This window comes from Microtus pennsylvanicus, chromosome 10 (assembly GCF_037038515.1).
Source record: "Microtus pennsylvanicus isolate mMicPen1 chromosome 10, mMicPen1.hap1, whole genome shotgun sequence".
Lineage (NCBI taxonomy): Eukaryota > Metazoa > Chordata > Mammalia > Rodentia > Cricetidae > Microtus > Microtus pennsylvanicus.
Genome location: NC_134588.1, coordinates 84516889 through 84540155, shown reverse-complemented (window position 1 = coordinate 84540155; position 23267 = coordinate 84516889). Strand labels below are relative to the sequence as shown.

General features: G+C 38.5%; 1 protein-coding gene across 1 annotated transcript in view; it reads right to left on the bottom strand.

Annotated features, from left to right (window-relative positions):
• The window catches only part of Dnah12 (dynein axonemal heavy chain 12), a 159293-nt gene that overhangs the window by 87737 nt on the left and 48289 nt on the right, over positions 1-23267 (bottom strand). Inside the window, exons 24-36 of the mRNA XM_075988847.1 lie at positions 20984-21103; positions 20569-20725; positions 20214-20386; positions 18077-18229; positions 17602-17841; positions 16855-17100; positions 16369-16488; positions 11253-11362; positions 8495-8678; positions 8222-8362; positions 3625-3708; positions 2932-3120; positions 438-557 (exon numbers count right to left, since the gene is read on the bottom strand). Of these exons, the coding sequence (XP_075844962.1) occupies positions 438-557; positions 2932-3120; positions 3625-3708; positions 8222-8362; positions 8495-8678; positions 11253-11362; positions 16369-16488; positions 16855-17100; positions 17602-17841; positions 18077-18229; positions 20214-20386; positions 20569-20725; positions 20984-21103 (2037 nt within the window). The remainder of the gene's footprint in view (positions 1-437; positions 558-2931; positions 3121-3624; positions 3709-8221; positions 8363-8494; positions 8679-11252; positions 11363-16368; positions 16489-16854; positions 17101-17601; positions 17842-18076; positions 18230-20213; positions 20387-20568; positions 20726-20983; positions 21104-23267) is intronic.

Sequence of the window (23267 nt, the reverse complement as noted above, 5' to 3'; positions counted from 1 at the left end):
AATATGAGGCCTTTCATTGGGAATGTACAACTCGAGCTCATCCTGACGTGTTTTATTTTCTTCAGAGTTGTTTTTAGAACCAGATGCCAGGTCAGGCAAACTTTGTGCCCCAGCTGTTCTTCAGTGATCATCAGAAAAGTTGCTCTGGTTCATACAAAAGGTCTTTCTTTTTTTTTTTTTAAATATTTATTTATTTATTATGCATACAATATTCTGTCTGTGTGTATGTCTGCAGGCCAGAAGAGGGCACCAGACCTCATTACAGATGGTTGTGAGCCACCATGTGGTTGCTGGGAATTGAACTCAGGACCTCTGGAAGAGCAGGCAATGCTCTTAACCACTGAGCCATCTCTCCAGCCCCCCAAAAGGTCTTTCTGAATACAAATATCTTCTGTAACCACATTTTAATTTAAAACCACCTTAAACATGAAACAAACCATGGTCCAAACACGCGTGTGCTTGGTAGTGGGCTCATTCTCCAGCACGCTACAGAGAAGGACCTCAAAGAGGCGTGTGAGGGAGACGACCGCATTGATGTTACTTGTGGGAATCAGTTCCTGCAAAGCAAAAAACGAGGAAATGCTTTTTACACTTCCCATCTCATTTGGAGAAGAAATGTAAATCATTTTATAAAAACAGTATCAATATATTCTTTATAACATTTAAACTTATAGAAAACAAAGTGTAGGCACAATAAAAACATCTCTCCAAGATTTTTAGTTTGGCTTATTATATGACAAAATTGTACATAATGTATTCTTATTCTAAATCCCATGATAAATAGAAATTATGTGCTATACAAGAATAAACAATATTCTAAGGAGAGTGGAAATCAAGCCTTTGACAGCCAGTCATTCAGTTATCTATTCTGTTTATGAAAGACATATTATACTTATAGCCATAGAGCAAAGTGGGAGATGTGGAAATAAGAGACACAATCTCTGAAAAGGAGCAACGCTGAAACAAAACAGGAACGTATACAGTGAGATAGTTATATGGAGGAGGCAGTCTCAGAAGAGAGAGAGGGAGTGAGAGTACTCAGGGCAGACACAGGCCCAGAAACTGATTTCAGGGAAACTGGAGAAGGATAAATAACAAAAGTCCTTCCCAAGGAAAAAGAAAATGAACTGAATTATCAAGGAAAATAGAGGAGGGGAGGATGTTTAGGGCAGTAGAATTATGTCACAAATACAAGCAGATACAGACTACTAAGGTGAGCCTACAGGATAGAAAGGAAAGAGGACAAGAAATTATGCTTGGGAAGCAGACAAGAATCAGACCCCAAGAGTCATATGGGCTTTGTTAAAGGTGATTATAGGAAGAAGGCTCCAAAGAAGGATTTTAAGTAGGGAATGAGCAGCACGGGTGGGCATTTAGAATCTCCATTCTAACTGTGAGGTGGGGACTGCACAGTGCAGTGCTACTGTGATGGTCCAGGAAGGAGAGAGATCAGCACTGAGGCCACTCTCCAGGGAAGCCTGAGCTGTGGAAATAGCTGCAGAGACGACAAATGCAAAGATTACCAAGGAGGATATAAAGGAAAGAAGCGGTCATTACTGGGAAGATGGAGCTTATCTGGATTACTTGCTTGTCTAGTGGTAGGGATTTAAAACCGACAGACTGCTAAGAACTTCTACTTTCCCTATGAAGTCACCATAAATAATATTTGCAATGTGGAATTGTCTAGTGTTTTTCTTTCAATACCATATCTTCTCTCTTTCTTAAATCCTATTATAGGATGGGAAGCCATTGAGTTTCTTTCTGTACCAATATATTAAGTGTTCATGGGTGTTTATGCACAGGTGATCATCACTGAATTGTGGTCTTCTGAAAGATCCTTCTATATTATAATCCCAAAAAGTTATGGTAAAAGATCTTTGAAGATGTAAGTAAGAATCTGGAGGACAGGACATCATTATGAATTATCCAATGGGCATGAAATCTGAGACATGAAGAGCGACAGAGAAGAGCGACAGAGAGAAGGCCATATGAAGAAGAAGGAGGAGGAGGAGGAGGAGGAGGAGGAGGAGGAGGAGGAGGAGGAGGAGGAGGAGGAGGAGGAGGAGGAGGAGGAGGAGGAGGAGGGATTGGAGCTCGTAGCCATGAGCCTCAGAACTGGGGCCACCAGAATCTGGAAGATAAAGGAAACATTCTCCCTCAGCATTTCCAGGAAAGCATAGCTCTGCCAACATACTGATGTCAGCCTCTAAACTCCAGAACCATGAGAAAGTAAAGGTCTGTTATTTAAGAGACCACATTGGTAGTAACTTGTTAGGACAGTCTCAGGAAAATAGCACAGCATAAAGAATCTTCATAAAATGCTAAAAGCTCATGTGAGTTTAAAAAGATAGATATTTAAAATATTTTAATATCTATTTTTATTAAAGTGTGTGTGCATGTGCACATATGTGTACATCTAGTGTAGGTGGGCAGAGACCTGGAGTTGGAGTTACAGACAGTTGTGAGCCACTCAGCATGGGAGCTGGGGACTGAATGCAGCTCCTCTACAAGAGCAGTGAGCATTCTTAACCACTGAGCAACCGCTCTAGCACCTAAAATAGTTTTAAAATATAGAAAGTAATTGGGATTTTTAAAGGTCTAGAAACTATGACTTGATATAAATAGTGAAGTTAAAGTAAACCTTTTAAGTTAGTTGTAATTTAAGAAGTATAAAACCAAGGAAGGTTGGGCATAGAACGGACATGCTTGCAATCCCAGAACTTGGGAGGTGGAGGCAGGAGGATTAGAAGTTTAAGGTCATCCTCAGTTACATAGTGAGTTCAAGGCCAAAAATGATAGATAAATAAATAAAAACAAAGGTAAAGAAAAAATTGCTTTAGTTAGTTGTTCTAGCATAGTGACTGTAGATTTAGTTAAGTTGAACAGAATCTTCTGAAACTGGAGTAAGTCAGAGAATTATAGTGCTGTTACCTTGCATTTCTTCCTGCGGAATGCTAAAGAAGGTGGTACTAGCCATATGAAAAGTTCTTTCAGCAGGGTTTGATGTTCTGGTTCATTTAGAGGCTCTTTCAATGAATTCAACCATGAAGCTACAAGCGGTTCCCATCCTAACTGTGATGGTTCCAAATAAATCATGCCACAGCGACTCACAGTGGCAGGCTGGAGAAGAAGCAGAGTTCCTTTTACCTGACAACTCTCAGTTAGCACTGCAACGTCCATTCACAGTCTAGGTCTGCCTGTTTCTACAGTTTAAACACACCAGATGTCTCCTGTACAGAAAACTATTTTCAGTCAGGTCCTTAGACATTCTACACCTCTTCGTGTTTATGCATCATCCACTCACAATTTGAAATACCCAAACCTAGTTAATCTCCTTGAAGACGTCTTGACTCTTCTGCAAAACTAGGTCAAATATAAATATCTTCTAAGGTCTTTCTCTCCCCATCACCCCCATGGATACCAATCTCCTCCACACTCTTAGAGCACTTATGTGTAACTGTGCACTGGGAGTAGTTATTAGCATGCTTTTCATCCCTTTTAAACATACATTAAGTCTTATTCATCTCTCTATCCCCTGTGTTAAACCCATTTTAGGCCACAAAATATTTTGATTCAATTAACAAATAAACAAACAAACACATCACTATTATATTAAGAACTTACGGAAGCCTGTGAAAGGTCCATTGTTTCAAAGATGAGGCTCATTTGAGGAGACATTTGAATGATTTCTCCACTCATAAGGCAAAGCTAAAGGCAAATATTTTAAAATTTAGAATAATAAAAAACCAGAGACAGATATTGGGGCTCAAGCTGAAGATCAGAAAAGCAAAGCAGCCAAGCCACTAGAGAGCTCTTGCCTCTATCCTCGGCATGACTGCAGACTGCAGTGATCTCCACCAAACCTCAAACTGCAGACTATGAGCCTGAGCTCCTGTTTCCTCCCATCTTATATTCCTCTCTAGTGCTGGGATTAAAGGTGTGTGCCACCACGACCTGGTCTGTATGACTGACTAGTGTGACTAGTTTTGCACTCTGATCTTCAGGCAAGCTTTATTTATTAAAACACAAATAAAATATCACTATAAGATAGAATAAATATGTTTATAGATAAAACATGTGCTATGATAAAGATATTAGTATGGCTGGAAATTAGAAAAAAAACTAGTCTAGGCCTATATTTATGAAGTCTCCTTAAATTCTTTTTTTTTTTTTACTTTTATCTGCATTTATTTCATGTTGAATTTGTTCCGGTGCCATAAGTTTTTGTTTCTTCAGTTTCTTCTGGGATATCTTTTTCTTCTGTGCAGCCTCCTCTTCTGGCTTTGGAACAGTCTGTTCCTTTTCAGTGAGGATCATCTCGATGTGGCAGGGGGAGCTCATGTATGGGTTAATCCGGCCGTGAGCTCATCTTAGGTGCTTTGTTCACCTGGATGTGCTCAATGACCAGAGAGTCCACAACTAAACCCTGCAGTTCAGCATTGCTCTCTGCATTTTTAAGCATGTGCAGCAAAAATTCTGCACTCTTTTTTGGCCACTGACCCTGTGTCCAGCCCCACTGTTTGGCCTGGGCGCACCTACCGACTCCACCATTGTACCGTCAGAATGGCACACACTGCTTCTTCAAAGTGACATCTCCAGATACTTGGTGGCTTTTCGGATATGCATACCCTTGATGACCTGGGCCGTTTCATGGGTGTTCTTAAAGTGAACCCAAAGGTTTGATCCTCTCGATTTGCATGATTTTGTAGGGTTTTCTGGGTCAAGAGAGTAGCGAACCATCTTCACGGGTCACCTCTGGCCGCTTACAGGAAGAGCCTTAAATTCTTTAATCTAAAACACTTCCTCTTTTATTAAATATGTTCAAAAAACTCATCAATTGAATTCAGCCTTTTTCTCAAATACTTATCTTTTCCATTATTATTAAACCTACTTTATCTCAAGCTTCTTAGCTTTGAGATTACTAAATTTTAATAGTATTAGTAGCTATTGCTATTAACTATTAATATATCAAATTATTTTCATTACAAAGTCTTTCCCACATATACTTTTCTGTGTTCTCTTCGCTCCTACAATCACCACTCTAGACTCAGGTTTTCCTTTTCTAGTCATAAGTCAACACTGAAGCATATAACATTTCTGGATTCAAATCCTTACATATAAAATAGAGTGGCAAAGAGTTGCATTGTGTAATATGGTAGCTACTAGCCATTAAGAGCTATTTGTATTAATCAATGTCAAATTAAATAAAGTTTAAAGTTCAGTTCTTTAACACTTTTATTTTCCTGGCGCCAGAGATGGAGTGAGGGCCGTGCGTATGCTAGGCCGGCGCTCCACTTCTGAGCTGTCTCCGCACTGCACGCTGAGTTCTCCGACTATAAATGGCATTCTGCAAATGAAATACTAACAAATTACAGGTGTCTGATTGATGCAGATATTTCCAGAACTGTAGAATGTTCTACCTGAGAGAACGCATCTAGAATACTTTTAAATGTGTATCAGGCTATATCAATAAGTACCCTTCCACTTGCTACCACGTTGGGATAACATCATCACTCACCCCTACTGTGTTGTCTACTAACTATGCACACTTCACCATCACGTACAAATCAGGCAACTCTTGCCTTGCTGTCACCTACCAGGACCCAAGGATTCTCCCCTTAGCAAAACCCTCAGTTCTTGACCCAATCTCATTCTAACTGTAGCCTGGGCCAGGCTTCATAAGAATGAGCATTTAAAACAAGAGCGTCTTATGTTCCTGACCACCCTGTCTTCATTTATTTACTTGTCCCACTCATTCATTTCATATAGCTAGAAATTTAGCTCTTAAAAAAAACTAAGCAATTTTGAACTATTAAATTCAAGCATCTTCATCTCTCTCCACAGCTCCTTACCATCCAGTTCTCCCTTTCCTCTGCCACTGACACCTAATAAATACACTTCCCCCTTTACTAAGAGTAGATTTTCTTCTCACATAATATATCCTGATTACAGTTTTCACTCCTCTACTCCTACCAGTTCTCCTTCCCTATACACTTTCTCTTCATTTTTGTAAGGAATTTCTCATTATCTCCTTTGTTAGTAAGTTCTGCTTTATATCCATTGCTTTTACTATTCTCATGCCATTGTCTTTGAAGTCTTTGTGTATTTCTAGGATTGCAACATCACCTTTGCCTATGAAGGCTGCTTATCTGTAGAGAATATTTCACAAAGCCAGCCTTTGGTAGAATGAATGGTGATTCATGCATTTTAATTTAACCAGGTCTTCAGTACTTCCCACATATACTTCTATGTTTCCCTAAGCCAGTGGTTCTCTACCTTCCTAATGCTGTGACCCTTTAATACAGTTCCTCATGCTGTGGTGACCCCCAACCATAAAACTATTTCATTGCTACTTCATAACTGCAATTTTGCTATTGTTTTGAGTCATAATGTAAATATCTGATATGTGACTCCAAAGGGTCATGACCCACACGTTGAGAACCATTGCTAAGCAGATCTGCTTCCCAGTTTGCACTATGGCTTATTAAAATTCTCCTTACATCTGTCAAGTACTGAGGTGTACCACTTCATGAAGACAAGCTGTCATAAGGTTTGTCTTCATCTTTCATCATCACCTCTGTCTATCCAAACTTTCCGGCTACACTCCACCTTTCATCTAATGTGAGAGCATCCTTATATTTGAGTTTAAACTCTATACTTCATCCTACTGATTAATTCCTGCTTTCTGACTTATCAATGCTTGTCAGTTTACTTTTTACTCTGAGTGCAATCAATATTACTAAGTGAAAATAAGGAGAAATGTAATGACCAACGATGATAAGGTACTTAAATATAATTTTGAGTACTAATTAAATGAATTTATTACTTAGTAGAACAGTAATTTCATATGTGTATGGAAATAAAATGGGCGGAGGGAATAACCTAATGGTAGAGTACTTGTTTAACATGTGCAAGGCCCCAGGATTCAGTCCCCAGAGCCACAAAACAAGTATAGAAATAAACTACAATACAGTTAGATAAGAGAATACTAATACAGGCATGAAAAAGAATAAGGAATAAAGTAGAATACAACAACACAAATACCTCACTACATGGATCAAAACAGAAAAGCATTAAAGATATAAATCCATTAACAGGAAGCCCAAGACCTGCTAAAACCAATTATTATTGGTTAAATGATGATCTCTAGAAGATATACTGACTTCTAGTATATCTACTTATACTAGATTATGGAATGTGCACGAATGAACCTTTGGGTATAGAGAATTTTATGTACCTTTATTTTGGTAACAGTTAAGAAAGTGTACAAATACATTAAAATAATAGCATCTCTTTTTAGACTTTTATGCCCATTTACTCTTAATTAAAATAAATATTATAATACTTCCATTGTCTAGATCTTTTATACACTGCTCATGTCCTAGGGTAACATTTTACATATAAAAACTCAATTAAAAATAAGAAATAAGACTTCTTTTCCTGTAAAATATTAAAGTTCTATATGAAATCATATCATTGAAATAACCTTCTCTTTTTTATGGCATCAATGTTTTGTTTACATATATATCTACACACCACGTGTGTGTAGTGCCAAGGACTGAGTTACAGGTGACTGCTGGAAACAGAACATGGACCCTGGGTCCTTGGTTCCTTGAGGAGTAGCCAGTGTTCTTAAGGGCTAATCAATCTCTCCAGCCCAACTTGATTTGCTGATAGATTACTGTGGTGGCTTGGATAAGAAAGACCTCCACATGCTCACGCATTTGAATGCTGAGTCACCAGGGAGTGGCACTATTTGAAAGGATAAAAAGGATTAGGAGGTGTGTACGGCTTTATTGGGAGAAGTCAAAAGCCCATGCCAAGCCCCTAGTATCTCCCTCTGCCTACGCACGAGGTAGCTCTCAGTTACTGCTCTGGTGGCTGCCTGCAGGCCTCCATGCTCCCTGCCATGATGATAATGAACTAGCCCTCTGAAACTGTAAGCAAGCTGTTAGTTAAATGCTTTCTATTGTAAGAGCTGCATTGGTCATGGTGTCACAGCAACAGAACAGTGACTAAGACAATAATTATGTCAACGCAGTAGCTTTAATATAATTCACTTTCATTTTATTAAAAACAAAAAGACTTCCTATAGCATAGTCTTTACTGAAAAGGCAATTTATAAATGTATTCAATTTTTACACACTTTAGCTTGAATATATAGTCCTAGGATTACTTAATTATGTCTGAATAAGTTCTGCTCTAAACAATAGTGATTTACCTTTTTATTATCATCCAAGACTGTATTCATACTTTCTATCCACAAAGTGTCAATAGGACCATCAAATACAACCCATTTCCGGTCAGGTGATTCTGCTAAGGCAAATTCTCTAAACGTGTTCGCCACGATGCCATCAGTCCACTGAGAAGAGAAGAAAATGCTAAAAGGCCTCATTCATAAATTAAATTGGATTTATCATTAAAAATAGAAATACTTATAGTTTCTTACTTTAATATACCTGACTACAGTCAAGAGTGTTATCTTACAGATTACCTCATGAGACACGGGGTCAAACTGCCCAAACAGCTGGCCCATAGTAATTGACTTCGGGTTTACAGTCCTGAACATGACCTTTTCTTCCTCTCCATAGTTGCGTTCATTCATAAGAGTTAAAGTATCAGCCAGCACATGCAGAACTTTTGTCTTCGCAGCAAAAGGCTCTCCTACTAGCATAAAACTATGAAAGAGAATTATAGAATAAGATGGTAAAAATATGGCTAATTAAATTATTTATACCAGCATAGAAAACATCACCCTGTGTTAATCACTATATATAATTTTTAAATTTCTAAAATGTTTCTTCCAATAGATGAAAATACTTCTCTTCTAAACTGATCGAGTGTACACTGAATTTTCCACATTCATAACACTATCAATAGTAGAGTATAACAGAAAGTCTTTAAATGACAATAAACTTTTATTATTTATATATTCTTAAAAGAAAACCCAAGGCAGGGGGAGAACTGTTTCTAAAGCTTTCAATTGCTGTAGTGGCAAAATGCTGTTTGCCAAAGATTTCCAGGCCACCTCCAGGCACACAGGCCTCCTTGCCACATCTGTGGAAACACGAGGTGACTGATTGCAATGAATGTCACACAAGGCAGATAACTGCCAGCAAGGGAACTGACAGAGCTGTCACCTCTCTAGTAAAATCACAACCCACAATGTGAGATGGCGGCTACTCTGTGTGCCTATTATAAACAGAGTCCCTGAGAACCTATAAATGAACATACAGCATGCATGAAAAATACGCCTTTGTATTGTAAATCGCTAACATTTTGGCACTGGTTGTTCCTATGTAGTCAGCCTATCATAGGAAGGCTGTTCTTGCCATAATAAAAGAAAACCAAAATATATGACGTTGACTTAGAAGCCAGGGCAAATTAAGTTTCCAGGGGATAAATGATTAACAATTGTGGTTATACATGGTAAACCATTTAATGAATTTAACCATCTAGATAAGTTGGAAGACAGATAATATACCTAATGAAGGAGGAAAGGGTAGTGAGTACAGTATTATTAGGTACAATGGAAAGGCACTATAAACACTGAGTACACATGATGGGAGGGAAAGGTCTGCCTGCAAGTGGCGGGGGGGGGAGAATAAGGGAGTTCAGAAATTCAGGAACCTGTAGAATCCTCATGCATATTGGTAAAAAACTAAGAACACTTCAACAATAATACTCAGACTGATATAAAGGATGAAATCAAGGACAGGGCTAGTTTACCACATTATTAAAATCTATGAAGGTTCTCAGTACAGAAGTCCTTCAGTCTTTAGGAGTTACATTCTAGTCCACTCGTGGATACCCAAAACCATATTTTCTGTAGAAGTGTAAATAATACTATGTTATTCCTTCATACTCATAACTATTACAAAGGTTAATTTATAAGTTGGACATAGTAAGAGGCTAACAGTGCTAGTCATAAAATAGAATAATTACAATAATGTACTTTGAGAAGATTAGATGACAGTTGGTCTCTCTCTCCAAATATGAAATTGTCCCTTTAGTATTTTTAGACTGCAGTTAGCTGATTGTGGGTAAATGAAGCCATAGAAATAACAACTGTGGATAAGAAGGGCTATCGGAATCATTTTATGAGAACATGACTTGCTGAAAACACGCTAGAGGAGGTGTAGAGTCTACTAAGCCTGGCAGGGTTAAGGATGCCACAAGAATCGAGAGAAATAGGACAATAAACCTGTACTTAGGGAAGGTGGAGGATAAACACATAAAAGCTGATTGCATTTCTGAAGATGCCCACTGATTTCTACCTCCTGATTCTGGTCTAACCTATATAGGTGCTCAACCCTAGATGCATGAGGATTGATTTACTATTCCCTCATTTTAGTATATGTTTGAAGTTTTGCATAATATAAAGGTTTTTTTTAACTTTACAAAAATCGTGATTATTAAACCCTAACTATCTGTGAGCAGGAAATGGATGGAATCATTTTTCAGTTACTATGAATAACACTTTTCTTTCTTGTTACTTCATGCATATTGAGGAAAAAAGACAAAATAGGAAGATCTTTCAAATATTAAGTTGAGTACCTTGAAAACAACTGATTATAAAGTCCTTCCCAGGAAAGAAAAATCAAGCAGTTAGATACAAGATGTTATAAAGAGCCTTAAGTTCAATTTAAGTGATCTAGTAAAGGAAAAATATACATATAATTATGAACACAAAATTACATATCTACTTTAATAATGCCTTATAAAATAAATTACATATACAAAGTGTTTACAGCTGCTTGAATGGTTCCCTACAAGGAAGAGGTGCTGAAGCTTAAACTCCATTAGCTTTACAGTAAATCCCTCTCTGGAAATGGGCACCATGTGTCCAAGTGGATTTCAGAATTGTTACCTAACAGTGAGCTGTGTTTACTTCAGTTTCTGACACAGGATCTTCATATATGGGCCAATCTGGCCTGGAATACAAGATCCTCCTGCTTCAGACAGTCATAAGCTATGGTTACAGGTGTGCAACCCACTCCTGGTTGCTACGGTTACAGGTGTGCAACACACACCTGGTGGCTAGGGTTACAGGTGTGCACCCCCTCCCCCCACTTCTGGTTCCTAGGGTTACAAGTGTGTGCAACCCACTCCTGGTTCTTGGTGTTTGCTGTAAGCTACTGAGAAGGGAGAAGTCATTTGATCTCTAGCCTTCCTAATATATAAAGTTTATTGCCCTTTGGTTCTTTAATTTAAAATAACATAAAACTATGGCGGATCATCAATACTCTTACCCATGTCGAACAATCATCATTTCATACGTCTGAATAATTTTTTCAAGAAAAAATTTAACAGGCTGAAGATTGTGTGCTTGGCATGCTTCATGTGTACATTCCATAAATTCCTGAAATAAAATAAAAATGGAATGTGTTTCTATGGAATGTTATTAAATCATGTTAGAAAGTTTTATTTTTCAAATAAAAAATAAATAAAACTAAAATGCCTTTAACATGCCAGGGTATTTTATTAATGATCACAGCGTCCTAGCATTGGTTGTATGTTAAATAAAAACAATTCTTTTTAAAGGTGTTTGACAAAAGTCTAATTTTGGTTAAGACACAAAAAAATTATGCTAGATAATCCTTCATACCATAGCAAGTAGGAATAAACAGAAAAGCTAAAATATCATTTAAAATTTAAGAGCCATAAGGTACTATAGATGCAAATCATTCTGAAGGAACTTAAGTTCAGAAATGGGTTAGTCTTTCCTGGGTTTCCTCGCTAGTTTTATGTCAACTCAACTCAACATAAGCTACCGTCATCTGAGAGGAGAGAACCTCAACTGAGAAAATGCCTCTATAAGATTGGGCTGCAGATGAGCCTGGAGGGCATTTTCTTAATTAGTGATTGATGTGGGAGGGCCCAGCCAACAGTAGGTGGTGCCACTCCTGGGCTGGTAGTCCTGGGTTCTATAAGAAAGCAGGCTGAGCAAGCTATGAGAAGTAAGCCAGTAAGCAGCGCTCCTCCATGGCCTCTGCAGTCAGATCCTGCCTTCTGGTTCCTGCCCCTTTGAGTCTTGTCCTGAGACCTTCCGTGATAAACTGTGATGGTAAAGTGTAAGTTAAAGAAATCTTTTCCTCCCCAAGTTAATTTTAGTCATGGCATTTCATCACAGCAATATAGACCCTAAAATACAGCTACAGCACTTTTAACGCAGTGCACATTTTTGATCTCAGCACTTGGGAGCAAAAGCACGCAGATATATATGAGTTTTGGGCCAGTCTGTTTTACATAATGAGATCCAAGCCAGCTAGTGATACATTGTGAACCGACTCAACCCTACCCTGACCCCTCTTCCAAAAATAAATTTCTGCTGAAGGAAAAGATCTATACTATAGATGATTAGCACATCAAAGATGGAAGAATGAAACTCACTGCCAAGAGTTAAGTATACCCCAAGACCCAGCTATTGGACATATACCCCAAAGATGCTTCATCCTGCCATAGACACATTTGCTCAACCATGTTCATTGCTGCTATATTCATAATAGCCAGAAATTGGAAACAACATAAATGTCTCTCAACAGAGGAATCGATAAAGAAAATGTGGTATATTTATACAATGGAGTATTACTCAGTCATTTAAAAAAATGAAGTCATGAGTTTCACAGGTAAATAGATGGAACTCGAAAAAATCATTTTGAGTGAGTTATACCAGACTCATAAAAACAAATATGGTATGTAGTTGCTTATATGTGGATATTAGCTGTTAAGTCAATGATTAACAAAGTGGCCATCTGTAGAACCCCAGAGGGTAGGTATGGAGTCAGGGAGTAAGAAGGACAGATAGATTTTGTTAGGAAAGGGAAATGGAATAGACAGTGAAGGATGGAAAGGGTGGGATTGAAGTGGGAGGAGCAAGTGGGAAGCGGAACATGAGGAGAGACAGCTAAAATTAAGGGGCATTTAAAAGGTAGTTAGTGAAATTATTAAATAACGGGACAGTGTCCCAACTGGCAAATGAAGCTTCCAGTACCAGGATTGGGTTACATCTAATTGAGTTTTGGCCAAAGAAATCCCATGGAAACCAAACAACCCAGGCTGTTGCCAAGACTATATGTAGTTCTCCACAAACTGAGAGTGGGGCCTCACTGCTGAAGACAACACCCATACAGTTTATTGAGCATGGACAAGTCAAGCTGGTGCCTGCACCGAGCCTTCACTCCTACTTCTACCACCTTTACTACAGGAATGGATTCTGTGTGCAACCAAAGGAGAAACACAAAGACCAAGCCAGCTACAAATCCTTTGATCTACAATGGTGTCCTGCCTGCAAGATATGCTAGGGCAATGGTGGCACAAAGCTTGTGGGAGTGACCAGCCAGTGTCTGAAGGCTCGCTCCATGAGATAGAACCCATATCCAAGACTACTTAGGTCATGAATTGATGCTATGAATCAGTTTGTGGGGACACTGTCATCTTAACTATTTTAATATCCCCATTCTATGAACATGAGATACCTTCCCATTTATTTGGGTCTTGTTTTGCTTCCTGTCCCTTCCTTTTATCCCCTTTCTTCCTTCTCCTTATGGTGATAATTTATTTACATTTTAATAAGTAAAGTTTGCCTGAATATCAGAAAGGCAAAGCTTTTTGGTTAGCTTCCAGTTTCACTTCCTGCCTTAGGTCTTTCAGAACCCCTGGCCTAGCTCCCCTGGCACCCTATATCCTAAGGCTGGGGTGAGCCCCATAGTCCTCATACCTCCAGCTGGGGTTCCACACATTCCTGGGGGAGGGAGGGAGGTATTGAGGCCTCAGTTATGCTGGGACCAATGTAATGAGTTTACCTTTCCGCTAGTCCACCCTCCTGACCCTGGGTGTGTTCCTGCCACTAGAGGTCAGGCAGTGGTAGTGGACACCTTAATCCCTGGATTTGGGAGATGGAGGCAGAAGGATCTCTGTGAGTTCAGGTCCACCCTGGGCTACACAAGATCAATGCAGAAACACATCCAGGTGGTGGTGGCTCACACCTTTAATCCCAGTACTAGGAAGTCAGACACCTTTAATTCCAGCACTAGAGGGAATATAAAATGGGTGGAGAGAGAGGTTCTGCCTGCTGAGTCTGCTTAGTGTGCGGTCACCCAGCCTTGGTAGAGGTAAGACTTTTCTAGTGGCTTGGCTGCTTTGATTTTCAGGTTGAACCCCCAATATCTGTTTCTGGGTTTTTATTACTCGTGCAATATCTCCTTTCTGCTTCTTTTACCCTACCCTCATCTTGAGGTACAGCCCAGAATGGCTTTGAACAATTGAGCTTCCTGCTTCACACTCCTTGATCTTGAATGCTGGGATCCTAGAAAAGCACTATTTCACTAAGCTTGTTTACTTCTGTTCGAGAAACTTTGTACACTGCTGGAGGCTAATGCTCTTGTATACTGTAAAGAGTTGTCACTCGTATTAGTTTAATAAAACGCTGATTGGTCAGTAGCCAGGTGGGAAGTATAGGCGGGATAACCAAACTGAGTGTTGAGCCTGTCTCCTCCCATCTTATATTCCCCCCTAGTGTTGGGATTAAAGACGTGTGACTCCCTAGTACTGGGATTAAAGATGTGAGCCACCATCACCTGGATATGTTTCTGCATTGATCTTGTTTAGCCCAGGGTGGACTTGAACTCACAGAGATCCATCTGCCTTTTTCTCCCGAGTCCTGGGATTAAAGGTGTGTGATACCACTGCCTGGTCTCTAGGGGCTTAGCTTTACCTTCTGATCTTCAGGCAAGCTTTACTTATTAAAACGTAAATAAAATATCACTATAATAAACATTTTGCACTTTTTTAATCAAATTAAGAATTTTATTCTTTTTGTTGCTATTGAAAATGAACTCTTTTCTTAATTCCACTTTGGATTGTTTAATTGTAAACATACAGAATTGTGGCTGGATTTTGTATAGTATAGCCTATAGCCTTGCTAAACTATGTATCTCTTATCATTATTATGTAAGTTGTTCAAGATTTTCTATACAAAATCATATCATTTGTGATTAAAGATAAGTTTCATTTCTTGCTTTAAAAAAAGAGTAAATATACTGTCACATCCCAAACACTAATAGGAAGTAGGTAAACAAATTTTATCTCTAGTAGAACATTAAAAGATGAAACTATTAAAAGCAAACAAGTCAATTGTAATGAAGTTATACAAATTATAAGAAGTTATAAAATGTGATACTAAAAACATAAAATGTAGGAAAACAGGAGTTTAAGTATAGTGTGTAAATATTAATTAAAGTTGCTACCAACTTCAAAAAGCCAGCTATAAAAACGTTTTATGTAAATCTTAGGAATGCATATCACTACAGGAAGCCTTTAAACAAGGAAGGAAACAAGGGAGAAACAGATGTGCAAACAGAAGACAATTAGCAAAATAGCATGAGTTACTCCTTACAGATCAATAATTAACTGTGGCTGACTCAGCAGGTGAAGGCACCTGCACCAAGCAAGCCTGACACCTGCCTCAGTCCTGAGAAGCTCCTGAGAAGCACACCGCTGGAGGAGAGAACTGCCTCCAGCAAGCTGTTCCTGGCCTCTCCATGAGAGCTGTGGCAGGCATGGTTACACAGACACGAGAGTAAAGCGTTCGCTGCTCATTTCATCTTAGAGAACTCTCCAGAGAAAGAGCAAATGGATGAAGAAGATATTCTGTGAGAATAAAAATGAAAGGAGGGCAGAGGTGGCTACAGCTATTTACAAATAGTAAAAGAAAAGATGACGAGGGAAGCTTTAACTCAAACACTGTAAAATAAAGTAATAAAAATTTAAAAGACAAAGAAAGTCTTCAACAACAACAAAGAGGGCAGTTTTCCAAGAAGATAAAGCAGTTATAAATATACACCCAGAACTGGATACTGAGTGATAAACAGCAAACACTAAGGCTCTCAATATCCACAAACAATCTAAACATCAAATCAATAAAGAAACAGACCTGAATTACACTCCAGTCCAAGTGGAGCTAACAGACCTGAACATTCTCCACAACAGCAACAGAATAGATATTCGTAAGTATGAATGAAAAAGCTTACATAATGGACCATATATTAAGCTCCAAATCGTAACTTAACAGAGTTAAGATAAAATCATATCAAATATCTTTTTTATCTCTTTCAAATTTTATTTGAATTTTGTGGATTTTGATGGTCACAATAATCACAGTTGGTTTTGCTAAACCTTTAAAGAGCTAATGTCAATGCTTCTCAAACTCTTCCAAAAAATTTTGAAAAATAAGAAATAATTCCAAACTCCATTTTACAAGACTATCCAAACAGAATAAGGTCCCCGATTTAATAAAAAGTTTATAAATAATTGAGCCATCAGTTGAATTTATTGAACAGAGTAGGTCATTCTCTTGGATTCACTTACATTATAATCAGCTTCAGGAAGTTTAATACCAGGAAATAAATCACTGGTTATTCCATTAAATAAAGGGATGTCATGTGATAAAAACTTTGGTTCATTTACATCTTTAATTGATCGAAGAAGCTAAAATCACAAAAAGGACAATGTAATTTAATTGCCTGCACTTATATATGCTCACGGCACACACACACACACACACACACACATACACACACACACACACACACACACACACACACACACACCCTTAGCCAAAGTCAGTTTATTTTACATTGCTCATAGAATCCCTATAATGAAAAACTAACACTATCGGTATCAAACTGAAAGGCCTCTGTGTTGATATAAAGTACAATAAGTAATCAAAAATTACAATTTCAATCTTACTTAAAATACTTGGAGCAACAACTCTCTCTGTTGCCTTGTTCAGTCCCTGGTTGATTTCACTAAAGAAAGTGTTTTTCACAGTGCACGTGTTTAACTAATACTCACCAATATGTCCTCGTTTTCATCGGGATATTTTAGCTTTAGGTTCCCAGCTGCCACTAGCACTGCTTTCACTGCTCGCATCCCGTAGTCGTAGTGGAACTGTGACGACAGCTGCTCTGAGCACAGCCGGTAGGTCATCACTATCTTCACAGACAGGGGCTTTGCGTTCAGAAATCCATAGGAGTAGAGGGAGATCTCTGCTATGAGGGCATAGTTTGGAACCATCATTGCGACTGTTCTAAAAAGAACCTGAGGCATATAATAAATGAAATACATTACTTATGCAAAAGAATCCATTTTTGGAGCTAAGCAGAAATAGGATCAAAAGATGCTGATATCCAAGTTTATTCCTAAAATGCAACATCTATTTATAATTTTTTTCAGCAGCAAATAAATGTTTTATGTCCTTGGTAGTTTTGGATTTCGAAAAATGATTTAGAAGGTGGGAATGGTGGCCTATAGGCATAATTCTGGCTACTCAAGAGATAGAAGTGGGAGGATTGCAAGTTCAAGGTCAGACTAGGCAATTTAGTGGGACTGTCTCAAAATAAAAATAAAAGCAGCCTTGGGATGCAGTTCAGTGTTAGTACGCCTGAGCCCAAGCCCTTGCGCTACCAAACAAATGAGAGTTTGAGGTTTCCCTTATAGCAAAGGGGAAAAAAATGACAAAACATATGGAGGAATTTATGACAGTTTGAATGGATTATGCTGACATTTTTTATTGACAAACTAATACTCCCAACAAATTACCTTGAGGTTGTCTGGCAATTCGGAACGTCCGGCATACCCAGGGTTCATAGTAATAGCTACAAAACAGTTCGGATTGAGCTTAAGTTCCGTCCCTTCAAAAATGAACACATCCAGTTTCTGTTGAATGGCTCTCTGGATGCAAAGAATCTGCTGTGCCACCACTGATAACACTTCCAGTTCAATTCGATTAAACTCATCAAAGCAAGCCCATGCACCTGAAGAAGCCAAACCTTTAAAAAACTAAGGATAGCCAAGAAAAATGGTGAATATTCTTAGGAAAGGACATGATTTGTAAACAAAACAAACAAAAGCATCTGACCTTCTACATCCCAATTAAACGCTCCAAGGATATTGTCAATGTCGTTACCACGATAATCCAAGGTCAAGTAACACTGAACTACAAGCCGGTAATACTAGCACATGCATCTCCTCAGTACACCCAGGCAGACCCCGCTGTAACATCTGATGTCACTACCTTTCCCATTGCTAGGTAGTCTAGCCCATCAGAGCAGTTGAACACCACACACTGCACGGCCAGCGCCTTCGCCAGGTCTTTGGTGGTTTCAGTTTTTCCTGTGCCTGCTGGCCCTTCTGGAGCACCCCCGAGGTTTAAATAGAAGGCACCGATCTGGAAAAAATTATGTGTGAAAAGAAATCTATGATTAGCTAGAAAAAAAAAACTAGATAGTTGCTAGCCAAATGAAGTTATTTGTATTCATAGCTTCGGGGAAGCCAGTTATTATTATATTGTCCAGTTACTGTTCAGTTTAGAACTTTACGGCTGTAAAAACCATTGTCTGATACTTAGTTCCCCTTCAAGAACAGAGAATCTAGCATTGAGGGAGGAAAATTAACTCAGGATGGTTTTCTTCGAAAGTAGATGCGGAGATATTGGTAGAAGATAATAAGGATACCTTCCAGATGGCGAGCTGCCAAAAAGGGTAAACACTGAAATAAGTGGTACAAATGGGGCCCAAGTCTGGAAGACAAACGTGTGTTATCCGTGATTTCTCGAGATTTTGCCTTGGTGTGTTCTTCATTTTCTGCATCCCCAAAGAACTGCTCTATATTTCTCTTACCAATATTATTGTTTTTTTTTTTACTTTGTATTACAGTTAATACGCATTCATTCCTCTTTTAAATTAATCAGAGTTGAAATTCATCAGTATATGAATTATTTCCCTGATAAATTATACACACAAGAATCTTCATTTTATTTAGAACTAGTGAATTCAGCTTTACACTCTGACCTACTCAGCATTAAATGAGCTGCGGTTCTTTCATGTTTCTTCTCAGTTCCCAGGTTGGCAGATGTAGCAAATAAAAATACAGAATCCCTAGGAAAACTTAAATTTCAGATGAACGATGGATTATTTGTTAGCACTACCCTTGCTTCCCTTGCACTATTTAGAGAAAACAACACACACACACACACACACACCAAACACCACGTAATGATTCTGCTAACAAGAGATGGTATGCCAAATGTCATATAGCCTCACCCTGCTGGTCTTTTGGGAAATATCTCATTTCACAAATGCATATTTTGTGGCACTTACATGGGACACAATTGCCTAACAATATTATATAGAATGTTTTTCTATCCTTAATTGACACATGAATAAATTTTTTTCACTTTAAATGTAGGTTTATCCAGGATAATTCTATCCATTATTACCTTTATCGGGGTTTTAATAGTTGTACCTCTGTCTTATTAGCTTCTCAGCTGAGCGCAGCCTTGTGCAGTGTCCCCTACTTTTGGCGCTGTGGTTCATACTCTGTAGCAGTAATTGGGAGTCCTGGAGTGTAGCTGTACCCTGGGCTCCCTGTCATCTCTCTGGTACTCCAGACAGTACTGTAAGAGGTGATCTATTTTCTGAAGCTCTGGTTTTGCCTTTTATCTTCAGGACCTTTCTTTTTCTAATCAGTCTCCATGGAAGTAACTCACAGCTTGTATATTACAGAGTTCAAATACTTTTGTATGCTAAATGGGGCAGGGGGGACTGAGAAGTAAATACTCAGTATTACGGTTCCACATAAAGAGAATTTGGAGGTGTGACAGTACCTCCAAATTAAGCAGTAAATGTGCTTGCCACACAAGCCTGGGAACTTGAGTTCAGTCCCTGAACCAGTGGGGGAAGCAGGAAGAGACTCACTCCTAAAAGTCGTCCTCGGTGGCATAAGCACACGCTGGGGCACACGCCAGCATTCTCGTTCACATGCACACATTTTATTTTATATATATGAGCTTAATGATAGCATATATAGGATATAATTTTTAAAAGAGAAGTTTGGTTTAGGAAAGAATAAGTGCATTAGGTTTTATAGATGAGTTAACAGATGAGGAGCCAGGGAGATGGCAGCAGGTAAAGCTGACACCAAACCTGATGACCTGAGTTTAATCCTCTAGTATCATAAGGTAGGAGAGAACAGACCCCTGAAAGATGTTCTCTGACCTCTACACATGTGCTGTTGCATGTGCACAACCCTCTCTCACACACATATAATCATAAAAAATGTTTTAAAATAAATGAGGATAGTCAATAGTTGGCCAAGAAAATAAATTCTGTATCAAAAGTATTATTTAATATGTGAACAAAATAACTGCATACCAATGTCCTGTAACACCTGTCAGTCAGAGGGGTTATGACAAGCCGTGGGGAGTTACCGAGATATTCATAAGCATATTTTACATTGCAATTAATGATGCGAACTCGGGCATTGTCATATTCCCAGTAATACCGAAGTTGAGCAAGCCACTGGAAATCTGTATCATGTGAGACACCTACAAGGAATGAAGTAAAATCATAAGGGAAAATAATTAGAAAAGTAATCTATTATAACAGCAAATATTAATTCATGTTTTCAAATTAAAGACCATTCCAAAAAATCCTATTAAAAAACTCACAAGTCTTTGTTTCTTAGATGCTATCAATATTTTATAGTTTATATTAAAAAATTACTTACCCATTTCAATCATGTCCATAACGACATCCCTAGCATGGACATCAATTGTAACCAAAGCGCCCAGTGTGATCCTGGTCTGTTTAGACAGTTTTCCTCTTACTAGCTCTACAATATCGTTTAGTTGATACTGAAGTTCCTTGTAGTACTTCTTTAACCCCTACAAAATAATAAAACGGTTTAATTGATGTTATATATAAATGTATTATATGACTCAAAACACTCAAACTATTTCAAAATATGAGTTATAGAGTGAATTTATGTAATCCTAGTAAAAATAACAAGCTTTCTAAAATTTCTATAATTTTAATACCACATATAGAAATTGAGAATATTCTTTTCAATGATTAGACAAGCAAACAAAGAAATATAAAGAGGAAGAAAGCATGTTGTTGTTTAAAATCAAACAATGCTTTACCTCTGTCCCACTGCTTATAACCTCCTGTGTCTCCGAAGTCCAGAACATCTGAGAAACACAAAGCACAACTTGGCCAGGCCACTCTCTGACCCAGTCTTTTCTTGCAGATTCTGGATAAGCCTGAAGAATTAAAACGAAATTTCTATTTTAAAAGGTTATAAAAGGAAAGGGATCTGCAAACATCTAACAATTTTATGTTCTTTCACTGGACTAGATGTCAAGTTTTTGATGAACAATACACATTATTTCTATTATAAAAAATCATTAAACTATTTAAAAAGTCACACATGGGGAAGGGAATGAAATTTATAATTTATGAATGTATGCAAATATAATGTGCACATGGATGTTAAGTTTTAATTGCAAAGAAAAGTGCTGGATAGTGTTAATTGTCAACTTGATAGAATCTACAGTCACCTGGGACACAGGCCTCTGGGCTTGACTACAGGGGTTATCTTGATTAGTTAATTGATTCAAGAAGACCCATTTTAATTGTGGATGGGACCATTCCCTGCACAGAAGTTTCTGGAGTAAAACGGAGAAAGAAAGCTAAGCACTAGCAAGCGTTCATGGCTCTTCCTCCTGGCTGTGGCTGCAATTTGGCCAGTGGCTTCTGGTTCCTGCTATCCTGACTTCCCTGCCACAATGAACTGTACCTTGAGCCATGAGCTAAAATAAATCTTTCCTGCCTTCAGTTGCTTATATGAGGTTATTTTACCATAGCAACAGGAAAAGTGACTAAGACAGAAACCATATATTGTATTTCAAAGCTGGGCTAGTGTAAAACCAAAACAGGACAAATACACCTGGTAGGTAAGGGTTCTGTTTGCAGTTAAGTCGATTAAGTTCCTGTTTCTTTACTCATCTGCACCAGATGTGCTTGGTCACACATGGGCCTGAGATATGTGGACATGAAATACATTAGTATATACATTTGCCCCTGGATAGGTAAAGGCTGGGAGGTACACAGGCAAGAAGTACATCAAGATACATGGTTGCCTCTGCTAGAACCTGGTGGGAAGTATAGTGGCCTCATGGTGTAGTGATATTTTGTTTATGTTTTAACAAATAAAGCTTGCCTGAAGATCAGAGTGCAGAGTTAAGCCACTAAAGGCCAGGCAGTGGTGGCACACACCTTTAATCCCAATGGTGTGGGAAGTTCTTCTGTATATGTGTTGCTTTTATTAGTTAATGAATAAAAAAACTGCTTTCGGCCAATGGCTTAACAGAATATAGCCAGGCTGGAAGAGATATATATAGAGAGAGTAGGCAGAGTCAATGAGGCGCCATGGGGCTACCAGAGGGGAAAGATGCAAGCTGATAGGTGGAACCTTGCAGGCAGGCCACAAGCCTTATGGTAAAATATAAAATAATGGAAATGGGTTAATTCTAGATGGAAGAGCTAGCTAGCAATACGCTTAAGCTGTTGGCCAAACAGTATTACAAATAATATAGTTTCTGTGTGATTATTTCAAGAGTTTGGACGGCCAGGGAATGAACAAGTGACCTCCACCTACATCCCAGCACTCGGGAAACAGAGGCAGAAGGATCTCTGCTAGTTCAAGACCACCCTGGGCTACACGAGATTGAATCTGTCTAAAAGAGAAACAGAGCTCTCACAAAAGTGATCCCAGCATTTGGGATCACATGAGTTTGATCCCAGCACTAGGGAGGTGGACACGGGTGATATGTCTGGGCCGAGAGAAATGTAAGGAGGGAGGAGACAGGAGCTCAGTGCAGTCTGAGATTTGGTGAAGACAGTTGCAGCCTGAGAACAGGATCGCCCCTTCAATCTGAGCATTGGGAGAGGTAAGAGAACTCTCTAATGGCTGGCTGCTTTGTGTCTCTGATCTTTAGCATTAACCCCTGTTTCTGACTGAGATTTTATTATTAATTCCAAGTAGAATTCATGCTACACCATGGTTTTGCCCCTTTAAGACCCTGCAAAACATGACTTGTGGCCATTTCCTGGGAACTTCAAGACAGTTCTGCCAGAGTCCAACCTCCTAGCCAGTATTTAATTAAATCTTGCTTCAAATTTAGTTTAAAATTATAGCAGTGGTCTTTTTCTCACCTGGGGGATTGACAATAGTAGCTAGAATGTCTATGTTACTAATCCATAACTTTTCCAAAACTTATATAAGTAGGATATGCAATTACATTTATTAATCATTAAAATTATTTGATTTATTAAATTATTTTAACAATCTGTACATTTGAATTTGAAATATATGTTCATCTACTACTAATACTTTCATGTTTCAAAAGTTCTAAAGATGTTTTG